This window comes from Crocodylus siamensis, chromosome 4, assembly GCF_052110815.1.
Source record: "Crocodylus siamensis isolate JL-2025a chromosome 4, ASM5211081v1, whole genome shotgun sequence".
Classification (NCBI taxonomy): Eukaryota; Metazoa; Chordata; order Crocodylia; family Crocodylidae; genus Crocodylus; species Crocodylus siamensis.
In genome coordinates this window covers 143,517,536-143,540,599 of record NC_143398.1, presented here as the reverse complement: position 1 = coordinate 143,540,599, position 23,064 = coordinate 143,517,536, and the positions used below count along the sequence as shown (strand labels likewise).

The 23,064-nt window shown below is 47.9% G+C and overlaps 1 protein-coding gene across 3 annotated transcripts in view; it reads left to right on the top strand.

Annotated features, from left to right (window-relative positions):
* The first annotated feature begins 3,081 nt into the window (after positions 1 to 3,081).
* The window catches only part of LOC149866670 (killer cell lectin-like receptor subfamily B member 1), a 29,983-nt gene continuing 10,000 nt past the window's right edge, over positions 3,082 to 23,064 (top strand). The window contains exons 1-6 of one of the 3 annotated variants that reach the window (XM_090044006.1): positions 3,082 to 3,267; positions 9,061 to 9,129; positions 11,356 to 11,412; positions 15,247 to 15,333; positions 18,577 to 18,636; positions 20,063 to 20,119. In XM_090044006.1, coding sequence (XP_089900132.1) covers positions 3,174 to 3,267; positions 9,061 to 9,129; positions 11,356 to 11,412; positions 15,247 to 15,333; positions 18,577 to 18,636; positions 20,063 to 20,119 — 424 coding nt within the window. In that variant the 5' untranslated portion in view covers positions 3,082 to 3,173. The remainder of the gene's footprint in view (positions 3,268 to 9,060; positions 9,130 to 11,355; positions 11,413 to 15,246; positions 15,334 to 18,576; positions 18,637 to 20,062; positions 20,120 to 23,064) is intronic. The other 2 variants (XM_090044008.1, XM_090044007.1) reach the window with 2 other exon arrangements.

Below are 23,064 nucleotides of genomic sequence, written 5' to 3'. Positions count from 1 at the left end.
ATCCTCTTGGAGTGAAGTGAAGGTCCATCTGGTGTGGAGGAGGCGGCGGGGGGCGGTTCAGGTGGTCCCCTCTGGGTCCGGTCCAGCAGCGGCTCATCTGGTGGGGTCAGTGTACTGGCAGTGGCCTGTGATGTGTTCCACGTAGATATCACGGGACCAACAGATGGTATCAGACACCATGAGGCAGCGCATCAGCTTGGTGTAGTGGCGGGAGATGCGGCGGGCACGCAGGATGCTCTCGTTGCTGGGGTCCCAGGCTGCAAGCATTCCCACGATAAGCGCGTCAACTGTCACGTCATAGCCGTGGCCCCTCGGGGTGTTGGCCAGTGGGGCGTACTTCTCCCGCTTGTGAGCCCAGGCGTCAGTGAAGGCTTGGTGCCGGTTCTCGAAAGGGGTGGTGACGTCCATGATCATGACCTTGGCTTCTTTGTTGGTGATGACTATGTCGGGTCACAGCTGGCTCTCGCAGCCTGGGACGGTGTGGTTCACGGAGATCTCCCCGATGGCCCTCACCAGGCAGTCCGGGACAGCATTGTGGCAGAGCTACCAGGCTCTGGCATGCGGCTTGCAGCTGCACAGCACATGGGGGAGGGTCTTTGCTGCGTAGCCTCACCATCGGCACCTCTTGTCCCGGTGGCCGACGCGCACGGCCCCGTTCAGAGGCAGGCAGTTGAGGCGGGCGCAGTGAAGGAAGCGCCAGTCCATGAAGCACGTGAAACTTCCTCTGGGCATGAAGTGGTTGGTAGCATCCCACTTCAAAGTGACGTCAAAGACCTTGCCCTGGTCAGGTTTGGCCCTCAGGTCACCAGCGTACTTGTTTCAGTTGGCGTCCTTCAGGAACCTCTCCAGGAAGGTCCTCATGCAGGGCGTCACGATGATGCGGTTGGTGTCTGGGGCTGGTCATAGGGAGACTCCCAGCTCCCAGCACTCATCGGTCCGGGTCCAGGTCCAGCCGATGCGTTTCCTGAGGCGGCGTGTGACGTTGCGGGCTCGGCTCCACAGCAAGGCAAAGTCCCTGCCGTCTCGGCTGAACTCTCCCGCCAGCAAGCCGCTGAGGAAGTGTGTGAAACAGATAATAATTTGAGGCTAAACTGATTGTTGCATTGATGTCTAAGGGGGAGTCTAAACCAATCATGGTGAGGTAACTTCTTTCTTTATTTCTGGGCAGCAATAGACACAAGACTGATCAGGAAGGCTTCTGATTGGCCTCACCTAGGGCCTAGACCAAGGAACCCTGGTTACAGAGACTGGTGACAGGAGAGAAGGAACAGGGAAGGTTTAAGGAGGGATCTGTGGCAGAGCCAGCCTGTTGTCACAGAAAGACCTCCAGAGGAAAGCGTTCAGTCATGATTGAATGTCAGCTCTGTGGGTTCTTAAGGGCCAAAGTCAGAAATGTATTTGCAAGAATATAATAATTAAAATGATATATGTTGTTGTCTTTATATTTGCCAAGGAAAATAACAACATTGGTCATGACACATATTCAGGTTCACATATTTCCCCGCTTCAAAAAGTACTTAAATGGCAAGTGTGCATATGTCTCTTGGGAGAAAAAATATTAAACTCCCTTCTTGATTAAAGAAGCCTGTGCTCCAAAACGCAAATCTTGCTTTCAGTATTGCAGAGGTTATTTGTTCCCTTTTGGTCCTTTGAACACCAGCAGTTGCTTACTAAGGCCCATAAGAATATGAACGGTCTCACAATACCCTTAATGAAGAGGTTAAAGGCTAAATATACAAGTTTATTCTCCAGCAACAGTACCAAGACAATCCTCCTTCCTCTGTCTACTCCCTTTGCAGTTACTTTCTTTTTCCTTAAACAGGGGCAGGGCCTGCTTATCTTCTGCCAGACCCACAAGCCTGAACCAAGTACAGGCCAGCTTATGGGGGTTACATGAGCACCAGCCAAGATTTCCAGGCAGGGTCCCACTGGAGAGTAATTTTTTGTGGCAGTTACCACAGGGAAAAGGTCTAGGAGTGGTGTGAGGCCAGGCCTTAAGGGAGGCATCCTTCCTTCCTGAGAAGTGGAGGAGGCCAGCCAACAGGCGACCTGTGGGACTGAGCCAGGCCCCAGGAAACTGGTAGGAGATTGAAGCTCTGCCAGAAGTGGTTTGGAATTTGGAGGTGCTTGGGAGAAGTACAACCCTTTTCTTATCCCCTTATCCCCATGTAAGAAAAAATGAAGTGCACCTATCAATCCAGGGTATCAAAAAGAAAGGAGACAAAAGAGAAAAACACTCAGGATGAAAAGGGGAGGCAGACACTGGATCCGTTTGGATGGGTGGTGAAAAGAAATAAAGAAGTTGGAAGCGGAAGAGGTGATGCAGGTGGCACATCACTTGCAGGGGATGAAAAATATTCTAATCATGAAAACATCACAAAGGAAGCAAACATCCTGATGTAGCAGGAGAATGTGAAAATGAGTCAGGTTTGGTTGCGCAAGCTGAAGCAGATATAGTATCAAATGAGAAAAATGTGACACTTGATCTGGTTTCCAGATCTGTGCCTGAGCTTCATCAGTTCTGGTCATCTTCAACGTTATTTACAGTGGAAAGATCTTGCAAATGCTCTTAGTGGAAAAGGAGCCATTGATAGTGCCCTTGAAAAGAGTATACATTCAGAGAAGGAAAAGTGGCATGAAGTGTTGTGAGGTCTGGTTGACGTTACCCTGTTTCTGGCAGAGCAAAATTTGCCGTTCCGAGGATCACATTCCACCCTAGAGCATGATGACTGCAGGTTCTTCCTTTCTACTGTACAGTTCATCAGGAAATACAGTCAAGATCTGAACTGTGACTTTGGAACTGTTACAGAGCATCAAATGGCTGGGGCACATCCATTGATTAGGAGACCAAGTGGAAGCGGGGAGTCTAAATGAGAGATAACAGCACTTTTTTTCCCAATGCATTCAAGAAAAAAACATTGCCAGAAAAGAGGCTTGTGAACCAATGAAACTTAGTTTCTAACTACTCTGTCTGGTTATGTTCTATTAAAAGATCAGCATCAAGCTAGATTTCCTCTTTCTGCTGCTATTCAACTGACAAAGCATAAAAGGGACAACACTTCCTCCCTGAGGACAGAAAATCAAGATAGTTTTAGCTGAAAGTAGTTTGAGTTGTATCTGGTCAGGAGTCACATTCTGGCATAGCCAAGAGGTATAAGAAGCAAGAAAGGAGGATGATGTCAGAAAATTGCACGTATGCTGACCTGAACTTTCCTGCAGTAGCTGGGTGGGGTTCAAAGCTGCCAAAGGAAAATGACACTGAGGCAGGTAAGTCAATGCTTGGCGTACTGTGTACTGTACCTGGATCACATTTTGAGATGCTACAAGTGTTGTGGGGAGACAAAACCACAGCTAGTGGGATAACAGGAAAGGGAAGGAAAGGGACCCTGGTGAAGGGAGGACAAATGAGGTACTATGCAAACTAGCTCCCAAATACATAGTGTGGTTTTAATTCATGCTGCTAGCCATTTCTGTTCAAGTCTGAGAGTGAAATAATCTTATTTCAAATTAAAGATGCGTTATATTCAGTTAGCAGAAACTGATTTTAAAAAAGTACAATGCATTACAGTAAGATCTTGTTAATTCTACATTGGGCTTGGTAATGATGGCTACTTATCCTTAGGAGCCTGATTGTCAGTAGTTAGTCATTTTTTAACTTTTTGTGATCTGTATTATGCATGCCATTTCAAGGCACAGCAGATTTTTTGCAGGTATACTGATAAAAATACATATCACAAGCATTCCAGACATAAATTGCAGATATTCTGATTTTTTATATGAGAACTGAATAAATATAAAGGCATAATATATAATTTCTTATAATAAAAAAAAATTGTTTACTACATAAGAATTACATGATTATGATCGGTGTAAATTTTGTTTTGCACCCTTACATAGTCTCATCACCAAAACACAAAAATAATTTCGCAGTATGGAACAAATAATCATTAATGTTTTTTGTGCCATAAATTGGTGGGGGAGGGGGCAATTTATAAGGTGCTCTGAAAGACAGGGTGTGGCACTTTTTAAGCTGACTGTATGAATCAAACTCCATGATATGCCTGTACATTTGGAAGTGTCTAATTAACAGATGATGAATTATCCAAAGGGTTTTGTGTACTAATCAGTATAATGCTGGTGGGTGTTTAAGGGCTTTTGGAGATGTGCTTTGGGAAGGGGGGGAGGATGGGAAGAGGACACTTTAGTTAGCACAGATCTGAGAATGCTTGAGTCTGCTCTGATGTGCTGTAATTACAGCGTAGCAGAGCAGCCTCCCTGCATGTCTATAGGAGCCCTATGTACTCTGAGTAATAAGGCCATAATAACTAGTTATTCCAGTGACTAAAAAAGCACTGTATTCTGAAATAAATCATTCCCATACAAACCTTCACTGAACTGATAAACCATGGAGGGAATTCCAAACAATTCTATTCCTCACCAAAAATAGAAGGTGGGGGGGATAGCTCAGGGATAGTCCAAGCCTCGGTCCTTGGTCCTGCGCTGTTCAATGTCTTCATCGGTGACTTAAATGCAGGCATGGAGATCACTTTGTCCAAATTCATGGATGATACCAAATTATGGGGTAAAGTTAATACACTAGAGGGTAGGGAATGAATTCAGGCATATTTGAACAGGTTGGAAAAGTGAGCAGAACAAAATAGGGTGCAGAACAAAGGCAAGTGCAAAGTGCTGCACCTAGGGAGAAGGGATCACCAGCATACTTACAGGCTGGGGGAGGACCTTCTCAGCAGCGCAGCAGCAGAAAGAGATCTCGGAGTCCTTGTTGACACCAAGATGAAAATGAGATGTCAGTGTGACGAAGTGAGTGTGGTGGGCCAGTAGAGGGCACTCCTGCATTGAGCCACCCACCTTACCGCCTGACCACCTTCCAGACTCCCAGTACTTCCCTGGGTGCACCTCGCATCCGGGTGACCCCCTTCCTGAAGCCCACTCACTAGCCAGGGGGTAACGTAAGCAGCCACCACCCCGAGAAGGGACTCTCTCAGCCCTGTGTCCTCGGGGAAACACAGGCCTAATAGTCCTATGGGTACTCAACCCAGTACAGGCACTTGGGGCACTTCCCCAAGTCAGGGGCCAAAAAGGAAAGTCTCCCTTAGTCTGCAGACCTAAAGGGGCCTCTTAGGCATAACTTAGACCCACCCCTCAATAAGTCTCCTACACCGGTCACAAAGGAGAACTTTATTGATTACAGGGGTAGGGTGAAAATAGGGTACAAGATAGAACAATATCATAGAAATCCCATCGAGCAAAACAGTCTGGCTGAGGCAGCCTTTTGATCATGCATCTGAGCTACTGCCAGCTATATATCTAACCAGATCTCAAGTAGCTTAGTCACAAGCATCATCCAGAGGCTGTTGGAGATCCCCTCTGGAGGCAGGCTGTTCCTAGCTCATGAGTTATGGGGGAGAGAGCCAGTTTCAGGTGGTAAAACTCCTCTCTGAGTCCCCCGCATGTCTGCTGCCCCCTCCTCCTGGGCAGTCTTAACTTATATAGCCCCTGTGACCTCATTCACCTGGTCCAGTGGAGGCCAGCTCCGGTTGGCTGTCGTCCAACCAATTTGAAATACATCACTAGTTGCCGGGTAGACTCTAGCCCACCAGGTAGAAGCCCTTCACCCAGGTAGGGGATACCAGTCAGGTAGGCAGAGGGAGCAGGTTCCCCCCTCCCTCAGGAATGTAGCCAGCTCAGGTTACCTAAAGAGATAGGGTAAAGGTGTGTCTCCTCTGCTGGGCCCATCCTAATCACATTGTCACAGCACAGAGATTTTGGGGAGAAACAAAGGTGGCTTCCTGGCACAGTGAGCAGTAAATGTAACCGCACTTCATCATATATTAGCAGGTGTATGATGAACAAGTCCAGGGTGGTGATACTTCCGCTCTATGCAGCATTAGTTAGGCCACAGCTGGAGTACTGCGTCCAGTTCTGGGTGCCACACTTCAAGAGGGATGTGGACAACCTTGAGAGGGTTCAGAGGAAGGCCACTTGTATGATTCGAGGCCTGCAGGCAAAGCCCTATGAGGAGAGATTGAGGGACCTGGCTCTCTTCAGCCTCCACAAGAGAAGGCTGAGAAGTGATCTTGTGGCTGCCTACAAATTCACTGAGGTAGGGGCAGGGGGCAGAAAGGAATAGGAGATGCTCTGTTTAGCAGGGCACCCCTTAGAGTAACTAGGAACAATGGCCACAAACTGATGGAGAGCAGCTTTAGATTAGACATCAGAAAGAACTTCTTTATGATACGGGTTGCCAGAATCTGGAATGAGCTTCCAAGGGAGGTGGTGCTCTCCCCTACCTTGGGGGTCTTTAAAAGGAGGATAGACATGCACCTCGCTGGAGTCATCTGACCCCAGTGCTCTTTCCTGCTCAGGGCAGGGGGTCGGATCAATGATCTACTGGGGTCCCTTCCAACACAAACATCTATTCATCTATGAATCCTTTAGTACATGTTTCTATGATGACCTATCTACCTGAGAGAGTAGTAGAGACTGCCAGCTTTATTTTCTGCTATTGTCTACCAAAATTGAAGTTTTTTTAAAGAGAAAGTTAGAAAAAACATTTGTCCAGAATGGTTTCCACATTCTGGTTTACATCACTTAGCAGAGGGTTGGGCTAGATTTGAACGATCTGATGTCCTTTCTACCCCCTACTCTTCTTTGATTCTGTGATTCTACCTCAGTTAGTTTCAGTATATTCCTAATCATTTAGGAACTGAACCCTACTTAGGTTTAAATGGAAACAGGAACATCTTCCCAGCTTTCTATGTCAATGTAACTACCTCATTTTAAAATCGTGCCTAGATTGGCCCCAGTGAAGCTCTACTCAGACAAACTTCTTTTGTCTCCCTTTCATTTTCTACTTCTCTCTTCTCTTGTCAGAGAAGTTAGTTCAGTTTCCATCCCACCCTCAATCTTCACCTTGCCTGACCCATGTCTCTTCATAGCCCATTCTGAAGGGTGTTGTTCAGTTTAGTTTTAAATGATTCAGGAAACTGGGGTTGCCATTGCTGCACCAGATTATTCTAGAGCCTAATAGACAAACCAATCTACATTCCTCTGCTTCCACTTTTCATGTGCTAGCAGCCCATTGTTATGACATTTCTTCTTTGTGGTCCTGAAGCTAATCTATAAATAGCCCGCTTCTCACCATTTTGTTTAAGGGGAGAGCAGAATGGGTGCAAAACACAGCCCTTCTGGATCCATTTGTGCTTTGCACAGGTCAGTAACTAACTATACTGGGTGCAGGGAGAGAAGAAGCAGACCCTACATTTCTTTATGCTTTCTGGACATGAGGAAAATCAGGCAACATGGGGAATTCCACAAAGCCTCTAGATTTCTACTTTTTGGATTTGTTTTCATGATATTTCCTTCTTTCAATTACATTATTTGTTTTTCTCAAAGGAAATCTAGTAATTGAAATGCAAGAAATCAAGGTAGCCATTAGATAAATAGAAGACCTTCCTGAAGACTACAGAGTGCAGACCAGTGGCTTGTAGTTGCAGCAAAGTAGGCGTAGATTGGGTATCAGGAGGTATTGCTGGTAGGTCTTGCTGCTTCTCTCAGGGTCACTCCAGTCCCCACACTTGGGGTCAGGAATTCATTTTATCCTAGAGCCAGCTTGGTATAGATTGTAGGGGAAGGGGGTCTTTTGTAGCAGTAGACATGGCCCTCTTAGATCTCTCACATGAATTTTAATTCCCTGTCACAGTGAAATGCTAGCTGCCATTATTCCCCTGCTTTACTCACTGCATGTTAAGGTGTAATTCTTGTGGTTGTGTGTCAGAGCCGACTGTGTAGTTTTACTAATACGTTAGACAAGGCTGTATGTAGGAGGGTTTGGGTCAGGAAAATCCCGACTCGGGCAGGGGGTTGAACTAGATATGACCTCCAGAGGTACCTTCCTCTGCTTTTCTATTATTCTACTATTCAAAATATATTATTTTTTGTCTCTTTTAAACGCCCCCCCCCCTTATATTAGTCAATATTTGCCCAGAACTGATCACTGCCTTCTTAACTGGATGAAATTTGACCCTGTGCAGCAGGCCACAAGTAGGCCTATGTCTTAAACCCATGTAAGAAGGCAATGTCACCTGGTCATAACAGTAATAAACTGTCACTCTGCTTTGCAGTATGATTGCTTGAAATATGCTACCAAAACCTGTGCTCACCTTTTACATGCCTCCAGTGAGTAAAATAAAACAATACAAAACTCCTGCTGCCCAGTTCTCTGTTTCTCTCTCTCTCTCCTCTCTCTCTCTCTCTCTCACACACACACACACACAAACCCTTTCCCTTATGTACAGTAGTAGTCTCTATTCACTTCTCCCCATACTTGTAACCTCCAAACATCCTTTTGGGTTTATTCTCTCGCCTTTCTATTACTGATGACAATCCCAAATCTAGCATCATCTTCAGATTTAGGGACAAGTTATCTTTTGTAGGCAGGCACACATAGGTAGCAGCTTCTCAGAGAGTGAAAAGAAGAATGGTTATGTTTTGCACCGCCCCCCGTGCAGGGGTTAAAGGTGATACAAGGGGCTGGAAAATTAGTTCCTTTTCAGATCAGCAGTGATGCTGGTTATACCAAGTGTCAGAAGTGGATGCATCATTACAAAATTCAGGACTACCCCTGCCTTCTGTAGCACTCCATGAGGCACTTCCCTCAAGCTTTCCCTTTACAAGAAGCAAATCAGCCTTTCCCACAGAAAAGCAGTGTATTTAAGACTTCAGGAAGAATATTAGTAAGGTCTCTGTATGAAGCAATGTGTGCATGTGCACAAGTGCATATATCTCCTCTGTTAAAGTCTGCACTGAACAGAAGCTGAAATGGATGCCTTTCTGCTTGTAGCCAGTACTTCAGAGACATAGTACCGGGAACATGGAAAACAGCAACCTAACTGGGATGCTGCTGAGTACAATTCAAAGATGTTGCAGTTATTGGTCACCCTTTGATTAAGGTCTCTTAGTGAGTTTTATTCCATTCCGGTTTCTTGTTCTCTGTCATTCACATCAGTTTGTTTGTTTGCTTTTCTTTCCTGTTTTGAGGTCCTGTATATGCAGAAGTGAAATTGAAACCCCTGGACACAAGCAGCTTAAATACCTGTGCAGCAACTGGTGAGTCTTCTGAAGCAGTAGTGCTCAAACTTTTGGCCCTGTGCACCAGATGAGTGCGGTGAGTCCAGTCTATGGGCAGTGATGTACTATGGGTCTCTGGCACCCAAGGGCCAATGCTTACATTTGCGCCCCCACCTCTGGCCTTTGTGCCATCATCTCCTCTGTTCCCACCCTGGCCCTTTGGTTACCTGTGTCAGCTAAGAAGAAGATGAAAGTCCCGGTACACCAGGTGCAGGGATTTCTGGTTGAAACAAATATGTAAACACCCAACCCATGGGGTGGGTGGCCAGTTTAAACAACAAATGCGTCCGTGACCCATGCAATAAGAACTCTAAAGGGCCTGGCTCCCCCCAGGCTGGCGCTCCCCCTATGGCACCCTCCCCTCCATCAGTCTGCCACGGTCTGTGGGTTGTATCAAGTTCCATTTGCCAGTATCAGATCCTGGGGCCTGGCACCACCCTGTGCTGCCCACATGTGCTGGGATTGATTCCTAGAGGGCAGATTAGCATTGCCCCTGTCTAGCCATGCACATGGGGATTGGGTGCCTGATTCAGCATGCAGGACCTGGATGTCTCCATTGGTACAGGAATTTAACAGTGCTGAAGCTGTGCTACCACTCTCCCACCACCATATTTCCAGACCAGTGGGGACACCTATGGCCTGGATGACATAGGGCTGTGGAACAGATCTGTCCTGTGGGCTGGGGGTTGAGCACCCTAGTTATAAAATGGATGGTGTTTAAGCAAGAAGTAGTGGGTATCAGGTCTTTCTAATTTTCCCAGCACACAGCTAGTGCAGCAAGACAGTGTGGGTACACACCCATTTCATCCACAGGTGGGGAGCAGGGAGGCTGCGGCTCAGACACTACTCAACTATATTAATTGTAACTGGTCTTGTCTGAGGAAGTCCCAAAGTGATTAGAAAAAATACAGTTGTATCTGTACTGTACACAGGACCTCAGGCACTTAATTAAATGCATGCTATGAATGAAGGTAAGATTTTTAGTTGTGCTGAGGTGCATCATATTTTCATAGTTGGTTCATAGTTGGTAGGGTCGGAAGGGACCTGAGCAGATCATCAAGTCTGCCATAGCAGGAAAGAGTACTGGGGTCAAATGACCCCGGCTAGGTGATTGTCTAGCTTCCTTTTGAAGACCCCCAGGGTAGGAGTGAGCACCACTTCCTTTGGAAGTTGGTTCCAGATCCTAGCCACCCTGACAGTGAAGTAGCGCCTCCTGATGTCTAGCCTGAACCTACTCTCAGTCAACTCATGGCTACTATTCCTGGTTACTCCTGGTAGTGCTTGGGGGAACAGGGACTCTCCCATTGCCTGCTGATCCACCCTGGTAAGTTTATAGACAGCCACGAGATCCCCTCTCAACTTTCTCTTGTGTAGGCTGAACAAGTTCAATTCCCGTAGCCTCTCCTCGTAGGGCCTGCCCTGTTGCCCACTGACCATGCGAGTGACCCTCCTCTGGACCCTCTCCATGTTGTCCACATCCCTCCTGAAGTGCGGCACCTAGAACTGGACATGATACTCCAACTTCAGCCTGACCAATGTCGCACAGAGGGGGAGAATCACCTCCTTGGACCTGTTCATGATGCATCTGCAGATGCATGACAAGGTGCGGTTACCCTTACTGACCGCATCCTCACATTGGTGGCCCACATTCATCTTGGAATCAATAATGACTCCAAGATCCTTTTCTGACTCTGCACTGATGAGAAGGGAGTTCCCCAGCCTGTAGGTATGCTATAGGTATCATCATATAAAATACAACAACCATTTTTTCTCAAGTTAAAGAGAAAGTAAAATCTTTCTTAATACACTAGCAGAACAAAAACAAATGTAATTTTATAGGAGTGCATACTAATTTTCTAGTTCATATGTACAGTTTTAAAAAACACAACAGGTCAAACTAGTTAAAATTATTAGTCCCATAATCATTAGAATTACATGTATCTCTCTTATTCATATTCCGCATAGTGCAGCCAACACTTCACTTTTTGTCATTCCACACCTCAATTAATGTTCATCTGAGCTAATATTACCACATCTTAGTTTAGTTTTTCAGATACATGTGAAAAACAGTCTACTGAGCTATGAAATAGAAGCTTGGTCATCCAAAGTATGTCAAAACAGGCCACAGTGTAGGTTAGAGGCAAGAGGAAGAGTTAGAATGTCTTTATGTAGAGCCATAGCAAATAATGACAATTTCTTCCCCAGGTCTCATGAGCCAAGAAGTAAATACATCTACCAAAGAACCAGGTCAGCATAATCCAGGTAAATAAATATGCCAGGAAACCAGGAAAGCCAAGGCTGCAACTGAACTCCAACTAGCTTCAAGCATCAAGGACAACAAAAAATCCTTTTTCAGATATATGGGGAGCCAGAGGAAAAGCAAGGGCAATGTTGGACCCCTGCTAAACCAGATGAGGCAACTGACAACTGACGCCCAGGAAAAGCCAACCAATTAAATAGGTACTTTGCGTCAGTCTTTCATCAGTCCCATGGGACGCCCATGCCTGCTATGGGACAGGGAGATCCGGGTGATGGGGATCCCCTACCCTCCATCAATGCTGACCTCGTGAAGGAACATCTTGAGAAGCTGGATACCTTCAAGTCAGCTGGCCCTGACAATCTGCACCCCAGGGTACTCAAGGAGCTGACGAGCGTCATAGCCCAGCCCCTGGCACGGATCTTTGAAAACTCCTGGCGCTCTGGTGTAGTGCCCGAAGACTGGAAGAAGGTCAATGTGGTGCCGATCTTCAAGAAAGGGAGGAGAGTGGATCCGGCTAACTACAGGCCCATTAGCCTGACTTCTATCCTGGGGAAGATCTTAGAAAAGTTTATTAAGGAGGCCATCCTTGATGGACTGGCCCAGGCTAACATTCTAAGGGATAGCCAGCACGGGTTTGTTGCGGGTAGGTCTTGTTTGACCAATCTCATTTCCTTCTATGACCAGGTGACCTATCACCTGGACAAGGGAGAAGAGATTGATGTCATATATCTTGACTTCAAAAAAGCCTTTGATCTGGTATCCCACGATCACCTCTTGGCCAAACTGGCCAGTTGTGGCCTTGGCTCCACCACGATCCGCTGGCTGGGAAACTGGCTCCGTGGTCGGACCCAGAGGGTTGTAATCGATGGCAGTCACTCTTCGTGGTGCCCTGTGACCAGTGGGGTCCCTCAAGGCTCTGTCCTGGGACCCATCCTGTTCAACATCTTCATTAATGATGTGGACATTGGAGTCAGGAGTGGACTAACCAAGTTCGCCAATGACACCAAACTTTGGGGCAAAGCATCCACGCCAGAAGATAGGCGGGTGATCCAGGCTGACCTGGACAAGCTCAGCAAATGGGCGGATGAGAACCACATGGTGTTTAACACCGAAAAATGCAAGGTTCTCCACCTTGGGAGGAAAAACCTGCAGCATCCTTATAGGCTCGGCAGTGCTACGTTGGATAGCACTACAGAAGAAAGAGACTTGGGGGTCATCATTGACCACAAGATGAACATGAGCCTCCAATGCGATGCTGCAGCTAGTAAAGCGACCAAAACTCTGGCTTGCATCCATAGATGCTTCTCGAGCAAATCCCGGGACGTCATTCTCCCCTTGTACTCGGCCTTGGTGAGGCCGCAGCTGGAGTACTGCGTCCAGTTTTGGGCTCCACAATTCAAGAAGGATGTGGAGAAGCTTGAGAGAGTCCAGAGGAGAGCCATGTGCATGATCAGAGGTCAGGAAAACAGATCTTACGATGACAGGCTGAGAGCCATGGGACTCTTTAGCCTGGAAAAGCGTAGGCTCAGGGGTGATCTGATGGCCACCTATAAGTTTATCAGGGGTGACCACCAGGATCTGGGGGAACGTTTGTTCACCAGAGCCCCCCAAGGGATGACGAGGTCGAACGGTCACAAACTCTTGCAAGACCGTTTCAGGCTGGACATAAGGAAGAATTTCTTTACTGTCTGAGCCCCCAAGGTCTGGAACAGTCTGCCAGTGGAGGTGGTTCAAGCACCTACATTGAACACCTTCAAGAGTAAATTGGATGCTTATCTTGCTGGATCCTATGACCCCAGCTGACTTCCTGCCCTTTGGGCAGGGGGATGGACTCTATCTCCCGAGGTCCCTTCCAGCCCTAATGTCTATGAAATCTATGAAATGCCAGTAGATGGTTGAAGTAGGAAGAGATGGAGAAGCCTTCTTGACCCTTTTGTGTCATGGCTGCCTAGTTCACACAGTCCTTGAACATCCAGGTGGCTTCCCTCCAATAGCTTCTCTCCCATAGCTCTCTGCTGCTTGGTCAGCTCTGTGCTGATTTTACAGGCTCCCTGTAATGTTGGGATCAAATTGAAATAAACCTAGGAAGAAACCCCAAAATGGGACAGTCACAGACAGAATGGGGGAAGGAGAAAAGAGAAAGAGAGCACATCTCCACTGTGAGATTTACAGTGACTGGGCACTCTTTTATAGTAACAGGCCTCATTTGTTATAGCAAGGTTTGTCTTGGTCCTGCATTTCCAAACCCTCCTGAATAATTTCTGAGCAGTAGCATGGGGTCCAGCCAGTGGTGGAAAGGTTACAGGTGTCCTCACAAGGAGAGAGCCCCATTGGGACTGGAAGATATACATCAGATCTCACATGAGTCCACACGGTGCAGGTCTACACCTGCACCCTTACGGGTAAGTTAATTAACCTCCAGGTCTCTAAGGAGGGTCTACACATGTCCACTCTTAATGCACCTTAATTATATCAACTTGGGGTGACCTGGGAGTAAATTTGATACCTGCACAAAGCAGCTATACAAATTACACTGGAGTAGTTAAGGCGCCTTAAGCCATGTGCTGAAGAAAAACTGTGTCTCTGCCTCGGCATGGGGTTGCTGGCCGGGCAATGCTGAGCCTAGAGGAGCTGATACTGCCTACTTCCTTGCCAGACACTCCTGGGAGAGAGGCAGCCTGGGCATGCTGAGCACAATGTTGGGTGGGGGAGTCCCACCTGGTGCTAGAGCAGCACTGGAGAAAGCCCCGCTAGGCTTGAGCTCCACTGCACTGGATCCGTGCTGGCTGGAAAAGGCAATGCAGCGCCAGGCACTGGGGTAGATTCAGCCCCAGCCTTCCTGCTCACTGCAGGGGAACTGCAGCGCTGGCTTCTAAGGCTAAGGGCACCTGAATTGAGGGGGGAAGGGCAGTAAGGCATTGCCAGGCCAGGCAGACAGTAGCAACAGCAACACCCCCGTTCCCCCCTGCTCTCCTCTGCTGCAGAGGGGCTTAGAGCCTGGCTGTGTGGGAAGCTGTCTTGGGTGCTGACCAGGGCAGCCTACAAAGGCATTCCCCCAGCAAGCCATGCTAAGGCACCTTAAGGCTTCCACACGTAGGCTTACTCATTAACGCAGCTGTAGCCATGCCCAGTGTATCACAGAGGGTGCATCTACACTAGACATCTATGGCACAGCTGACTAATTAACTGCACAGTAAATATCTCCCCATCTTCACATTTACTCCTAGTAGGGTGCATAAAACTAACTCCAGAGCAGGATAGTTTTGTAAAACACAAGTACTACCCTGCTGTGTCTTTTTGTTTTGTTTTGTTTTGTGCCCAGCAGTGCATGTGTAGACTCTGCCCTTGCTGGCTGGGTCACATTGTGGGGGGCTAGTTGGTAGGTAACCCCTGTGCTGAGCACACTGCCCCAGCCACCCACAAAGGAACACATGGAGGCCAGTTGGAGTACCACTGGGCTGGCAGGATGGGTCTCCTACCAGCCAGGACTGCTCTGACTGGGTTCAATGTGCTGTGCATGAATAAACTCTGAAGCTGTATGCTCTGGAGTTTTTTGCTCCTGGATGCACCATTTAAACAAGCATCCAGGAGCAAAAAACTCCAGAGCAATAAGCCCCTGAGTTTATTCCTGCACTGTAATTGCATGTCTAGACATGCCCAGAGAGGAAGCAGGAAGCAGTTCAGTGTGGTGGGGCTTAGTGTAACTTAACAAGACTTCATTCAGCTGCTGAGCTCAGAAAGGAGAAAAGAAAGGAATATAATTTGTGCATAGATTGAGAAGGGGAAGCGTTTCTTTCCCAGTTGTTCCTCCCTCAGATTTTTCCTCCTCTCTGCAGGTAGGAGACATTGCTCCAGAGTCTGTGGCCTTGTACTGGGGGCTGTGACAATCCTTCTGGTTATTTGTGTGACACTGATAGTTGTAAGTAAGTATTGCTGAAAATGCCACAAATGCTTTGATTTGTTTCATAGTTTCATAGTTTCATAGTAGCTAGAGTCGGAAGGGACCTAGGTAGATCATCTAGTCCGACCCCCTGCCTTGGCAGGAAAGAGCACCGGGGTCAGATGACCCCGGCAAGGTGCTCATCTAACTTCCTTTTAAAAATCCCCAGGCTAGGAGCCTGCACCACTTCCCCTGGAAGCCGGTTCCAGGCCCTAGCCGCCCTGACTGTGAAGCAGCGCCTCCTAATATCTAATCTAAACTTACCCTCCGCCAGCTTGTGACCGTTATTCCTGGTCACTCCTGGCAGCGCACGGGGGAACAGGGACTCCCCCAATACCTGCTGATCCCCCCTGACCAGTTTGTAGCAGGCCACAAGGTCCCCCCTTAACCTTCTCTTGTGGAGGCTAAACAGGTTCAGGTCCCATAGCCTCTCCTCATAAGGCCTGCCCTGCTGACCCCTGATCATACGAGTGGCCCTCCTCTGGACTCTTTCCATATCGTCCACGTCCCTCTTGAAGTGTGGTGCCCAGAACTGGACGCAGTACTCCAGCTGCGGCCTGACCAGTGCCGCATAGAGGGGAAGGATCACCTCCCTGGACCTGCTCGAGATGCATCTGTGGATGCATGACAGGGTACGGTTGGCCTTCTTGACTGCCTCCCCGCACTGCCGGCCCATGTTCATCGTGGAGTCAATGACGACTCCAAGATCCTTTTCCGTCTCCGTGCTGGCAAGAGGGGAGTTCCCCAACCTGTAAGTGTGGTGCCGGTTCTTCCTCTCCATGTGCAACACCTTGCACTTATCAGTGTTAAACCCCATCCTATTCTCATCCGCCCACCGTTGCAACCTGTCAAGGTCAGCTTGTAGCCTATTGCACCCTTCTAGTGCACCCACATCCCCCCACATCTTAGTGTCATCAGCAAAGTGTCATGTTCTTGTGGCTGGTATATGCTATTCAGGATTCCTTGTCCCCAGGTGGGATCTAATTCATGGTACTCACAGCCCAGAGCAGCAGCTTGAATGATAAGTCATCACTGTAAGAGTCTATTACACAGCCCCTGGGTCTCATGCCTACGAACACACAGAGATAAATATCATAACTGAAGTGAGACTCACAAGCTAAAAAAGTCATCAGGACAGCAAGCCCCCTCTGCAACTGCCACAGGTAAGCCAAGGACATGTCAGTCTGCTTCAAAAACAGGCCAGACAGCCTGTCTCATTGTAGTTTGGGGGAGACCCTGGTAGTAAATCAGCCCCTGCTGGGGACACAGATTTATCAGGCTCAAATGTCTCACTTGAGTTGCTGCAGGCAGGAGCAGACTGTAGCAGTGACACCCAGACAAATGATAACATACTTGGGGGAACAGACTGACCACAGAGCCAGGGCCAGACTTTTGTCTGCTTATCACTGTCTATCTGGCAAGGATTTCAGGTATGCTCTGCACCCAGCTTGCTGAGCTGCATTAAAAAGCTAGCTACTCATTTTGGTGAGTCTTGGAAATGAGCTATTTGAAAAACTTGGCCTATTTTGTATCAATATATCAATCAGGTGTTAGGGATTAGGGAGGGAAAGGTGAGGAGACCACATACCACTGGGATTTTCCCTGAAAGCAAATGCCCTCTTTGAACAGACAAGAACCTTTGGAAATGTGAGCAGCCATTCAATGTGGAGATTAAAGGCAGAATACTATTGACTTTACAAACCCATGTGTCTTGGCACTTATATACAAAGAGCGATTTTACTTCCTCTGCAATATGAACCAGTAGGGTGTACTCATAGACTGAGCATATGCAGTAAATTACCATATTTACTCAAATATAAGATGAGGTCCCCCACAATCTTCACAGGAGGAAAAGCCCCTTGTCTTACATTCACATACAATGTGGAGGGGGCAGCAAACCTCTGTACTGGCTCTGACTCTAGTCCTGAGCCTGGGTTAGGGCCGACTCAAACTCACAGCAGCCTCTTGCCACTCCCCTCCAAGCCTTCCCTCCCACTTCATGTCAGGCACAGCTGGGCTCTGTCTCAGGCTGGAGTTACTCCTGGCACAGAGCACATGAAAACTTCTTCGACTTCCCAGCCAATCAGCAGAGTAGACACTGCTGATGCATAACCTGGCAGGGGCTGAACTTCCACATGGTTTACTCCAGGATGGAGCAACCTGACCACCATCTGACAATAAGAGAGGGGCGGCGAGGCAGAAGAATCAGAAACTAAAGGGAGCAGGAGGAGAAGGCCATGGGATGGGGGAAGTTGTAGGGTGGTAGAGGCAGAGACTGGGGACAGCTCAGGGAGAGGCATGGTTGTGGGGAGTTGGGAGTAGGGGATGGTGCAGGTGGCAGGGGAAAGGAAGGCTACAGGGGGAAGAAGTGGGTGGGGCAGAGGGCAGGTTGGCCATCTGGTCACCCCTCAACACTGTTTTCCATGCTGTGGCAAGGCATGGCAGGGATTCAAGATCATCCTCCAAATCTTAGATTCTATATCTGGAAAATTATAATGAATGTATAAATTTTCTGTGTGTAGAACCCAGCTACAGTTATCCCATATGTAAGAAATGCAGTATCCGTTGCCTGAGCATGTATGAATGCCCATTGTAGATACATACCTGTGTCTAAGAATAAGAATAAACACATAGCCAGCCATAAACCCATGACTAACAGGTATAGAGAGCCCTCACATGTTTTTGCCTCAATAACTGAGTAATTAGGGTACGCATTCATATGGACATGGACAAAAACTCTAGGATCCCTTTGCCTAGAGAAGGTCTGAACCTGCATCTTCCTCTGACTTCCTAACACAGTATTCTAAATACCATACCACAGGTCAGGCATGGTTAAGTTGCTTGTCCAGTGCTCCTTGTTGTAGCTGGCCACTTGGATAACCAAGACTGTGAGATATGTGGAGGCAAGAGGAAATGAGCACCCAGCAAGCTGTGTGCCAAAGTAAGGCATATGACACTCCGGGAGAGAGCACACCCTGTGTTCTAGGCTGCAGTCTTGTTCCCAATGGGGAAAAGAAATTCCCATTTCACTGGTCTTATTCCAGGTTATCCAATGAGTAGTAAAAATAGGGAGTAGTGCCTCAGTTTTAAGCAGAGTCGGGGGCAGGGACTAGGCATTGCATAGTTTCCAAAGCATAAAACTGGGGCCAAAATTAGCCAGGTAGATGGCCATCTCAGTGTGCAAACGGAACTACAATTTTACCCCATGTGCACTTGTTATTTCCAGGTCTCCTAAAGGGACAAGTCCCATCTGAGCAACAAACAGTCTCCAGAACCACCACCACAGGTAAAACAGATAAGCCTGCAATATTGGAAATTAAGTTTTCATGCTCAGGTGAAAACAGGTAATAAGCAGTGTGGACAGTGCTGCATCGCCAAGCAAGGGCTGAGCTTCCCCATGCTATGTTCTGGGATGGAGTAGCCCAAGTAGCATCTGACAGTAAGGGGGGCAACGGGAGGGGCGACGGGCAGAAGAATCAGAAACTGGTGGGAGCATGAGGAGAAGGCCATGGGATGGGGGAAGTTGCGGGGTGGTAGAGGCAGAGACTGGGGACAGCTCGGGGAGAGGCATGGTTGTAGGGAGTTGGGAGTAGGGGATGGTGCAGGTGGCAGGGGAAAGGAAGGCTACAGGGGGAAGAAGTGGGTGGGGCAGAGGGTAGGTTGGCCATTTGGTCACCCCTCAACACTGTTTTCCATGCTATGGCAAGGCATGGCAGGAATTCAAGACTATCCTCTAGATCTTAGATTCTATATCTGGAAAATTATAATGAATGTATAAATTTTCTGTGTGTAGAACCCAGCTACAGTTATCTCATATTTAAGAAATACAGTATCAGTTGCCTGAGCATGTATGAATACCCATTGTAGATACATACCTGTATCTAAGAATAAGCACATAGCCAGCCATAACCCCATGACTAACAGGTATAGAGAGCCCTCACATGTTTTTGCCTTAATAGCTGAGTAATTAGGGCACGCATCCATATGGACATGGACAAAGGCTCTAAGATCCCTTCGCCTAGAGGAGGTTTGAACCTGCATCTTTCTCTGACTTCCCAACACAGTACTCTAATAACCATATCACAGGTCAGGCATGATTGAGATGCTTGTCCAGTGCTCCTTGTTGTAGCTGGCCGCTTGGACAACCAAGACTGTGAGATATGTGGAGGCAAAGGGAAATGAGCACCCAACAAGCTGTGTGCCAAAGTAAGGCATATGACACTCTGGGAGAGAGCACACCCTGTGTTCTAGCCTGAAGTCTTGTTCCCATTGGGGAAAAGAAATTCCCATTTCACTGGTCTTATTCTAGGTTATGCAATGAGTAGTAAAAGTAGGGAGTAGTGCCTCACTATTAAGCAGAGCAGGGGGGTCAGGGACTACCATTGCATAACTTATGGTATGGTTGCTGGAGAACTGTGTTAAGAAATCCAAAAAATGCAAGTTCAAATCACCTCAGACGGGGCCTGGAGAACCTGGGTTTGCTGCTTCCAAGACAAGTGTGCCAGTTATGGCTGAAACATGGGAGGGCTGTCATTCTTTCATGTATCAGTTTTCTGGGACTTCAAATCAGGTATGTGCCTGCATAGCCACAAATGGAGCCAGCTGGTGTGTTTCCAAAGCATAAAACTGGGGCCAAAATTAGCCAGGTAGATGACCATCTCAGTGTGCAAAGGGAAATACAATTTTACCCTATATGCGCTTGTTATTTCCAGGTGTCCCAATGACACAAGGCCCATGCAAGCTACAAACAGTCTCCAAAACCACCAAAGGTAAAACAGAAATTCAGTTTTCATGTTCAGGTGAAAACAGGTAATCAGCAGTGTGGACACTGCTGCATGGCCAAGCAAGGGCTGAGCTTCTCCATGCTATGTTCTGGGATGGAGTAGCCCAAGTAGCATCTGACAGTAAGGCGTGGGGGGAGGCAAAAATTGCAGGGAGCATGAGGAGAACGGGCAGAAGCTTGGGGAGTTGGGAGAGGAGCAGAGCCTGTGGGGACCTGGGGGTTGGAGGGTGCAGGTGGCAGAGAGGAAGGAAGTCTGTAGGGGGAAGAAGTGGGGAGGGGCAGAAGGCAAGGGGCCACCTGACTACCCTCCAAACACTGCTTTCTCTGCTGTAGAAGTGGGGAGGGCAGGATTCAAGACAACTTTCCAAATCTTAGTACATCTATAAAAGTGCTGGACATCTGCTTTGACATGTGCTAATTAGCATGCATCAGAGCAGACTCTGTTGATTGAGTCTGCCAGAGAGTGCTCATTCACACACTCCAGCAGCCTCTATGTCACATGTATTCAGCATCCCTGAGCTTAAAGATAGTGGCGGGAAGACTTTAACTAAATCTCATTGAACAACCTTTAGTTAAAGTGTCCCCCACCCCACCCTTTTGCAGCATGGGGTGCTGAATGCACATGATGCTGTAGCCCAGGGCCATGGCGGGAAGTTATTTTGGCTGGAGGGCTGCTTAACAAGTTTTGGCAAGCTGCTGAGGGCTGCAAGGGTAGCCTGCCCCTTGAAACCCTTGACAGCCCTGCAACCCTGGCAAGTGACATGCCCCATAGCCGCAATCTTTGGACCAGAAGTCCCACCCCCTAAACCCTGACTTTTGCCACCAGAAGTCCCTCTCCTTCCCCTGGCAGTACTCTGCTTGGTAAAGGGGTTTGCCATCTTGGACCTTGAAAAAAACAAATTATATATTAAAAGTCAAACATCCACAATACATACTTTAATTTTATTTAACAAATATTTTGTCCTGATTTGTGCATGTTTGTGCTGTGTATATACAGGTGATTGCATAATAGTTGAAAATGAAGTCTTATTTTTGCATACTGTGGGTGGTGTGGAGGGGTGTGTGGGGGTCTGTGTATGTGGAATGTGGGGGTATGTATAGATGTGGGTGAGTGGATATGTGGGATTGTAGGCAGTGTGTTTGTGGGGATGTATATGTGTGGGTATGGGGTTTGTGGGGTCTCTGGAGGAGAAGGTGGCTGGGAGTGTGTGGGGAGAGTGGTGGTGGCGTGTGCATGGGGTGGTGTGGATGCTTGTGTGGTGGTATGTGTGCATGTAGCAGTGAGCGGGGCTCCCTCTAGGAGCATGCAGGTATGTGTGTGCGGGGTGGGGAGGATGTGAGTGGGTACGGTGTTTGTGGGGTGTGTGATTGTGTGTGGGAGAGTGGGGTTTGTCAGGGAGGGTTTGTGGGCATGGTGGGGTGTGCATGGGAGCTCCCTTAGACATGCCCCCCAGAGCTGGTTAGTACGGCCCCTGTCCCACAACAACCTGGAGCCTGTGCACCCTGTGGTGCCTCCCTACCACTGCCAGCAGCATGCAGCCCAGCCCTGCCCTACACCTTCTCCAAACTCACTCCGGTGGAAATGGATCCACAGGAACCCGTGGCATAGCTCTGACCAAGCGTACCACGTACCTGCTGCAGACTCACTTGCTCATGCAGAACAGCAGTGGCAGCAGTGGTGGTCAGACAGAAACTGTGATTCAGCATGGGGGAAAAGCAGCACCCCCCCTCAGCACTGCCTGGCACTCCCTGCTACAGCCACGTGGAGCCCGTGCTGCAGCTCCATCACTACCACCGCCCCAGAAGCAGTGCAGAGGTAACAGTCCAGAGGAGCCGCAGGAAAGCCCGGGGCGGGCACTGGCTGGCTGTAGCAGAGAGTGCTGGGTAGTGGTGATGGGGAGGACTTACAGAAGCTGGGCTTGCTGCTTCCAGGACAAGTGTGCCAGTTCTGGCTAAAACATGGGAGGGCTGTCAGCCTCTTATGTATCTGTTTTCTGGGACTTAAAATCGTGTGTGTCTGTGCATTGCTACAAGTGTACTCACCACGTGTTCATCCAGAGCATAAAGCCTGGGCCAAGGATGGCCAGGTACATGCTTAGAAAACTGCCATTTATATGTGCAAAGAGAAATCAAATGCTACCCTATATGTTTTTGTTATTTTCAAACCTTCCAAACTTCACAAGGGACATCTGAGGTAAAAACAGTCTCCAAAACCTCCACAGGTAAAACAGATCACCCCATGTCACTGAAAATTCAGTTTTCATGCTCATGTAAGAGTCTACTTAGTTTAAGGAAAAAATGGGTAGTACAAGATTTCTGATCCCCCATTCTGCTGGCCCAGCTGGGAGGTCCCCAGTGCCTGACAAAAAGACTCTGCAGTTGTGTCTTCCGTAGGGCTTCAGGTGGGACCAGAAATGGGAGCCTAGTCTGCTCACTTGACTTAAGAGTAGCACAGCCAGTGGCTGAAAGACATTTCTATCTGTGAATATGAGGAAAATCTTCCCATTTATCTTCTGTAGACTGAGACAGCATTGTTAGGATTGCAAATATCATTACTATAACCCCTACATTCAGGGGCACACCACTTCTCAATACATGACCCATGAACTGGATGTTTTTGTGATTCTTAATTTCTTTTCATTTGGGCAATTTCAGAAAAGGTTCTTTGCCATTTTCTCATTGGGGCAAGAAAAGGGGATATTTTCCTGCTATGCCTTTTTCCAGATATGTATTTGTTCTCAGAAACAGCTGCTTACCGAAAGAATGGACATGGTGTCTCATTACCCAAGCCCCAGAGTGTTGGCTCCATGGAACAGACTAATACTGTGACACAGGACACAGCCCTGATGGTTTGATCTGGAGCTATACAGTAACCAGTGATACTGTGTCCCATGGCCCTTGAGCCACTGTCCCATATTTCCTCCATCTCAG